Below are 7,360 nucleotides of genomic sequence, written 5' to 3'. Positions count from 1 at the left end.
TTTGATCTTATTAATTTTCTTTGTGACGATTTAACTTTCAAGATTTATGGTCCATCTACATTTTTTGTAATCAGATTATGATATTTTCTCATAATTTAGGAAAGGCTTATAAAATGATGATACTTGTGTTTTCGAGCTTCTAAACAGGATGAAGGACCCTCACAACATTAGTGAAACAAAGGTGTACACATTGTTCAAAAACGTATATGATAAACATATTTTAAAGTGTCATTATAGATGTTTTACAATAGATTTTGAGACTGTGGAAAAAAGCTAAGACTTTAAACTTAGAAACTACAAGCAACACAGGAACACATTAGTGTTGCTGTAAAACTTGTTTGCATAAAAAAACACAATAAGCAAGCAAACAATCAGTAATGAGACCTAAGCCTTGATGGAGGTTTTACAAAATGATAGATTTGAGAAAGAGAATGAGAGATATAAAGAGAGGAAGAAGGTGAAAGAGAGAGAGAGAGAGAGAGAGAGAGAGAGAGAGAGAGAGAGAGAGAGAGAGAGAGAGAGAGAGAGAGAGAGAGAGAGAGAGAGAGAGAGAGAGAGAGAGAGAGAGAGAGCTTAACATCACCAAACTCTCCTTCCTTCCTGGGCTGTTGGTGGGACAGCCTGTCCCCATTTGGGGCTCACTGATTGGTTCACATGCAAGCTGGGCTGAAGCACAAAAGAATCCAGAACACCTTTTGTATTTGTCCCCCTTGAATACTAAACTAATTGTAATCCCGCTGTCAATGTCAACGATGGGATTGTTGGGAGCCATAGGCTTTTCCTTAGCCTTGGTATCTCTAACTCAGGTATATCATTTTATATCTTAACAAAGTGGATTTAACTAACATGTGTATTACATAGTTTGATTCAAATGTCTTTATTATTTGCAGATACCTCATAGTGCTGCACAGGGTAAGTAAACTTACGTATATTAATATCTGTAATATATAAAATAATATGTTGGCTTGTCATTTAAAGCAAAGTATTATATTATTAATATTTATACTTGTGCAACATTGATGATATTGTGTGTATTTGTGATATGTTTTTGTTGTCTGTATCCAAGCTCATCCCTTTAGTGTCATGTATTTCCATCTCTTTCAGAATGCAAAATCTTGTCAGCAGTGGCCACAGGTCCCTCATCAATTCTGGTAAAATGGGAAAAGTATCCTCAGGCAACAAACTACTTTTTGGATTTAAGGGTGAAAAATAGTACACGCAATGCACCAGTTGTGGTGACCCTGTCAGGTACCTCGACAGAGAAGGATGTCTATGGTCTGCTGCCAGGAACTGACTATAAAGTGACTCTCAAACCCTTCGTGTTCTACTTTGCGATGTGTGTGTCTACATATGAGGCGTCCACAGGTAAATAATTCAAGACATTTGGGTAGAATAGTTTTAGTGCCTCTTAAAGGTAGGGTATGTAAGTTTGAGAAATCGGCTCGAGATACACATTTTGTTATATTCCATGGAATGCTCTTAACATCCCGATAGCAATGAATATCTTAAGTGCTTTGACAACAAATCCATAAACAAAATGTCATCTGTGGAAGCCGTAGTACTGTAAAAAGCACGGCTAAAATAATTGGATGGCCTACCTGCCTGTCAGCCTTCCATCTGTGCACAAACTTATCTCGTGCCCTCATTGGTCATGTGGGCATGCGTGTGTGTTGGAGGAGGGGCTCTATAAGGAAGTGGCAAATTTGTTCCGGTCGTGTATTTTCAAATTCTAGCGATCTCGAGCCGGTTTCTCAAACTTACATACCCTTAAATTGTGAGAAATACTGAAATTATTGTTGTTTTTGTTTGACGGTGACATACAATTTTACCAAACGTAATAAAACAGAGAATTTAAGAATCCCAAAACAGTGATTTGAAAAGAAAGGAATAAAATGAGCGGTATCAAAATGAGTTCATTCATATGTAATCTTTACGCGCAAAAGGGCGCCATTACGCACGGATACAACGTACATTTTAACATCCTTAACGATGTTTTTTCTCTTGCTCTTTCTTCCCAGTGCCCGACACAGCGCAGATAAAGATTGGAACGGCACTGTCGAGTACTTCAGTCAGGGTGGAGTGGACTTTGGTTCCCTCGGCGTTGCGCTACTACCTTCTGTTGTACCAGGCCACAGGACCAGTGGTCAACGTGACCTCCACCGACACCAGTGCTGTGGTGCGAAACCTGAAGCCCTCCACCAACTACGACTGCTACGTCTTCACGGCTAACAAGGCCGGCATGGGGAGCAAAAGCAAAAAGAGGACCATCACGACCTGTGAGTGATCCCTTTCTGTACACGTGGAGCCTAGAGGGGGAGGATGTAGATAATCTAAAGACATATATACTCCAAAAGTGACTTGTGTTCCCCTAATGTTGTGGCTAATAATGACAAAGAAAATATGTAAATCTGGTTATCTTATTATTTTATAGTTTTATTTTTGTGTTTTTTCTTATTTGACCTCTTCCAGTTTGCGTTAATTTTAAATGTTGCCTTAACCCACTCATTCATTCTATCCACATTATGGCTGATATTTTGTGAAAACACCATTGTTAAACCCCACAAACAATATCGTTTCAATACATCGTGTACAATGATCAATGGCAAATGTGTAGAACTTTTCCATGAAATCAAATGAATCTGGATGATTCCAAAAACTGTTTATGTAAAAACTAGCAGGATGGGAGTAGAAGTAATATGCTCAATTGCATCTGAGCAGATGCGGTGCTGCTGAGATTTTTAGTAATCTTTAAATTCCTTATCTGCATAAACAATACAATAATTATATTTAAGTTAATTGTATTTGGGGGAACAATGCAATTTTAAGACTCAAATATTTTAAAACCTTGGGAGTTTTTTTAAACAGAAAGTACGTATTTCTTCATGTTTTCTGGTTAACATGAACATACCCTTTAACATGGCTGAATGTGTAATTGGCAGTAATAGCAAAATATGAATAAAACAATTAACAGTGACTCTTGGATTAATGGAGCTGTTTCAGACTAACAGTTTATATCTTTCTGTAGTGGTGCAGCCCCCGACGGGCCTCACAGCAACATCCACCGGCCTGGGAACAGCCAGGGTCACGTGGCAACCGGTGAAGGACGTTCTGATATACCATTGCACCGTCCAGGACATTGATGAACCCAACATCCGACCCGCCTCGTACAACGTCTCAGACACTAAGCTGGATGTTCAAGGCATCCTCCCATGCTCCACCTATCTGATATCAGTGTCCTCATTCAACAAGTTTTTGCTGCCGAGCGAGTCCACAGAACACACATTCTCCACCAACAGTGAGTCTACAGAGCCAAGACACTTTCAATAACTTGTTGATTATGATCTAGGTCAGCTTTTCTTTCAGAGGCGTTCCTTTCAGACATGCAGAATATGATCCTCAGGGGAAAAAGGGTTCAGATACCCTGAGAACCTATTATTTAACGAATATTAAATATACAGTACATCTTCATAAATATATATTTAACATTTCCACGTATCAGATACATTTGTGTATTAAAACCACACTCCAGCCCGGATTGGTGTAGAAAATAGGCCTTGAATGATAGGAAACTCAAATAGTCCCCACTATTTAAAGTTCTATAGTGATAAAGCTACATTGGAAACAACAAGTCCATGTTAAAAACGGAAGGAGGAGAGCTTAACAGATGTTTCAGACAGTTACATTATGATGCTTTAAAGTTTGTTTCAGTTAATAAGTTCTGTGGTCTGAGAAACCAATTTACCATTTTATCACGAGGTGTTAACATGTAAACTTTTACATGGAAACCTTTGTTTTGGTCAGAAAATTGTATAAAAGCAGTTACATAAACATAAAATAGATACTAGAAGGAATAATGTCTGGTTTTGCTTCCTAACAATATATCTAACAGCTCCTTTCTGATGTAAAAAATCACTTTACTAGTTCAGCCTTCTTTTTTTCAGTTGTTTTTTCATGCAACATAGAAGAAACAAACTAATGTCCTGTGTTACTTTCAGAGCTGAGACCAGTTTCAGAAGTTTCCGTAGAATACGCCTGCTCGCCCCAATCTGCCACGGTGCAATGGTCGGCCGTGTTTGGGGCCAACTCCTATAAGGCCTCTGCGATTGGTGAAAACGGCGCGGAGCTGACGTGCACCAGTGTGAGCACCAGCTGCCAGATCACCAGACTGAGCTGTGGCCAGAGCTACGACGTGCACGTTACTCCTATGTCAGAGAACTGCAAGAACAAGATGAACGCCACCTCGACCAATTTTCAGACAGGTGAGACCCATCAATCACAAAGAAAAAAGCAATGATCAATTAACTTATTAGGTAACCTAACTGACATACATACATACATACATACATACATACATACATACATACATACATACATACATACATACATACATACATACATACAATAGAGATAGCATGGCAATCTCAAAACCATCCATCATTCAGAGGTATATTTGCAGCCATTGCTTCAAAATGGGCGCCATTGTTTTTTCCTCCAATGACTCAGCATTAACTGTTTAGCTGTCGTAAATCTCACCTCACATCATTTTTTTATAGGCTGAGTCACACTCCTCATTACATGTCAAATTAAGTCCATGTATTGAATCAGCGGAGTGCCACTTTAAATAGGAAGCTTTCACACTACAAGGCTGACCACTATACAAAGTTTAAATCTCAGTTAATAGGACGATCTACATTACCCTTGAATCATTACTTTTTTTCAAACAAATGTGTTTTTATTTGTTTATTTCTGTTTCCCAAATAGCACATTTATGTACATTTACATTTTAAATACAATTGAAATGAACAGCATGTCTTACAATAACAAAAAATAGGTATGAAAACATATAAATAATGGTGAGAAAATACCAAAAGGTCAACAAAAACAACCGAGAAACTCAGCACTGATTTAAGTTATCATTTCCCATAAATGAAGTCATCCAACCAACCAGTCAACCAACCACTAAATGCCACTCAACTGACTGAATGGCTCTGCGTCTATTCAATTATTGGATGACGTACATCTTTACCGCTCCACCCTGCTATCTATTTTGTTGCAGATAGTTGATCCCTTCATCTCACATATCACTCTATTCTGTTAGAGCGCTCAGTTGAGATTTTCTGTCCAACCCCACCCCTGAGACCACATTGTGCACCACCAAGCTGTCGTGACTTGGATGATGCCTAATATGATTTAATTTTTCAAGTATACAGGCATTTAATACTTAATAAATAACTCAATCCGGTGACCTTAGACCTTGTTGGCCTAAAGGCACAAGCTATTTAGATTTAGAATTGAGTCATTCTTACTATACTGCTTTTGTTGGGCTATCATAGGCCTCGATGAAGACTTTGTTTTACTAGTGTTCCACCAATAGGGGTTTTTCAATGACCTCTATCAATATATAGAGAGCATTTGATCAAATACAATAACGAATGAGATTATATTTCTGTTTAGTTGAGTACTTACATAAATGATCAATTTGAATAAACAATAGTGGATATCCCAGCAGTTTTCTCAATAAGAAATATTATAAGAAATAAATATTCACCTTGTGAGCGCAGCGCACCCTAAAGAACATTATTTGGTTGACTTATTGATCTGTTAATGCCACTAGTTTAACGTTATTTTTGATTTGTGCAAAGATCTACATTTGAATTTTGACATTAAAATGACACCAACCTCACCACTGATTAATAATTACATTAAAAAGTTAGGTATTTTAAGAAAGTAATACATATTTTGTCAGGTCAGGATATGTTACACATCAGCTGCTTCTATACGAATGTTCTTACATTTTAACAAAGATGAACTTTCAATCTATTAATTCTGACTATGGTCATATCAATCAGGACAGGGGTCATTAGGGAATAGCTGTTTACAACTTTCCACCCCTTTCCAGTTTTGTCATGTCTAAATTCACACGTTTATTTGAATACATCACCGTGTCTCCTTGAAAACTGGGTCTCCCATTGAACTCCACTGTCTATATCATATTGTGTTGTGTTCAGGCTCCTAAGAAAGAGCCTGTGTTTGTGCTAAACCTGAAACCTCATACAGTGAAAAGCAACACTGCTGTGTAATCTTCAGTATCAGGGCGTTTTAACCTGAAAAGGGATTTGAGAAGCTCACCTTTGATGATGATATTTAAACCCCATTTACTTCTTCTTTTAACCTCTCTTGCCTTTTTAAATGTTATAATAGTTAATCTAATGATATCAATCTTTCAATCTATCAATCTTTCAATCTATCAGTCTTTCTATCGATCAATCTATCTATTTCTCGATCTCGCTATCTAGGATAATTTAGAAAAATTAGATTTCACAGTAAATAACTGATATCAATTTCCTTTAAGCTCCCTGTCCTCCCAAGAACCTGCAGCTGGAACGAGATTGTTCCAACACGGGCATCGACTTTTCCTGGGATCACACAAACAAGACCGAACACTACAGGGCCCAGTCAGTGGACTCCGAGGTACTGTATTTTGGACTAAACCTGTTTGCAGATACAATGTTTGATGTACAATGATTAAATAATGTAAGAGCATCCTTTGACATGTTGCATATTTGGTCTCTCACTGAGATGATCACTATCAATATCACTTTTGTGTTTTATATGTTATAAAGCTACAGTCAGCTAGGTTTAGCATAAAGACTAGATACAGTTGGCCATAGCTACCATAGCGCTGTCTGAAAGTTAAACATTCACCTTTATGGCACCTATGAAGCTCACCAAGTGACTTTTTTGTATGGTTTGTTGACTTTAATCTGTCCAAAAACTGCCATGTAAATAACAAGTTGTGTTTTTTAGGCGTGCCTCACTGTTTTCAAGCTGGAAATGTGATTCTTGTAGTCTTAAACAATGTATGATCAACCTTTGGACCAAGACTAACTGTCTTCCCCTAACCAAGCTAAATGGCTGCTAGCTTGAGCTTTATTTGTATCAAAACAATGGGGAGAATGGTATTCATGTGCTCATCAACTGTTAGCAATAAGGCACATAGCCTACTGTTCATATATGTCCACAATTTTTCAACGATATCTGTAATTTAGTGGTCAAAGTTATTTGTAATCTCTCTATAGGGATTGGTCCAGGAGTGTTTGACTGAATACAACACATGTTATTTCACACAAACAGTGTGTGGGCGACAGTATCACTTCACAGTGTACTCCGTCGGAGAGCATTGCAACAGTGAGATTAGCTCTACAGTTGACGTTCGCACAGGTATGAAAACATTGTCACACATACACATATCATGTTTACTACAAAACATCACATGTACATTTGTCCATTTTATTTTTAGTTATTTTATATAATATCCAGAGGTGGGAGAAGTACTCAGATCTTATACTTGAGTAAAAGT

General features: G+C 37.7%; 1 protein-coding gene and 1 long non-coding RNA gene across 2 annotated transcripts in view; both read left to right on the top strand.

Moving 5' to 3' along the window:
- Positions 1 to 760: 760 nt before the first annotated feature.
- LOC117445309 (uncharacterized) lies at positions 761 to 1,229 on the top strand. The gene is made up of 3 exons (XR_004551964.2): positions 761 to 806; positions 891 to 912; positions 1,105 to 1,229. It is a non-coding gene; the product is annotated as an uncharacterized lncRNA (long non-coding RNA).
- Positions 1,230 to 1,892: 663 nt separating this feature from the next.
- The window catches only part of LOC117444999 (uncharacterized), a 44,527-nt gene continuing 39,059 nt past the window's right edge, over positions 1,893 to 7,360 (top strand). Inside the window, exons 1-6 of the mRNA XM_034080395.1 lie at positions 1,893 to 1,899; positions 2,019 to 2,276; positions 3,026 to 3,295; positions 3,996 to 4,259; positions 6,353 to 6,471; positions 7,080 to 7,221. Of these exons, the coding sequence (XP_033936286.1) occupies positions 1,893 to 1,899; positions 2,019 to 2,276; positions 3,026 to 3,295; positions 3,996 to 4,259; positions 6,353 to 6,471; positions 7,080 to 7,221 (1,060 nt within the window). The remainder of the gene's footprint in view (positions 1,900 to 2,018; positions 2,277 to 3,025; positions 3,296 to 3,995; positions 4,260 to 6,352; positions 6,472 to 7,079; positions 7,222 to 7,360) is intronic.

Source organism: Pseudochaenichthys georgianus, chromosome 4, assembly GCF_902827115.2.
Source record: "Pseudochaenichthys georgianus chromosome 4, fPseGeo1.2, whole genome shotgun sequence".
NCBI lineage: Eukaryota > Metazoa > Chordata > Actinopteri > Perciformes > Channichthyidae > Pseudochaenichthys > Pseudochaenichthys georgianus.
The sequence above is the reverse complement of the archived record's forward strand: the minus strand, read 5'-3'. Positions and strand labels throughout refer to the sequence as shown.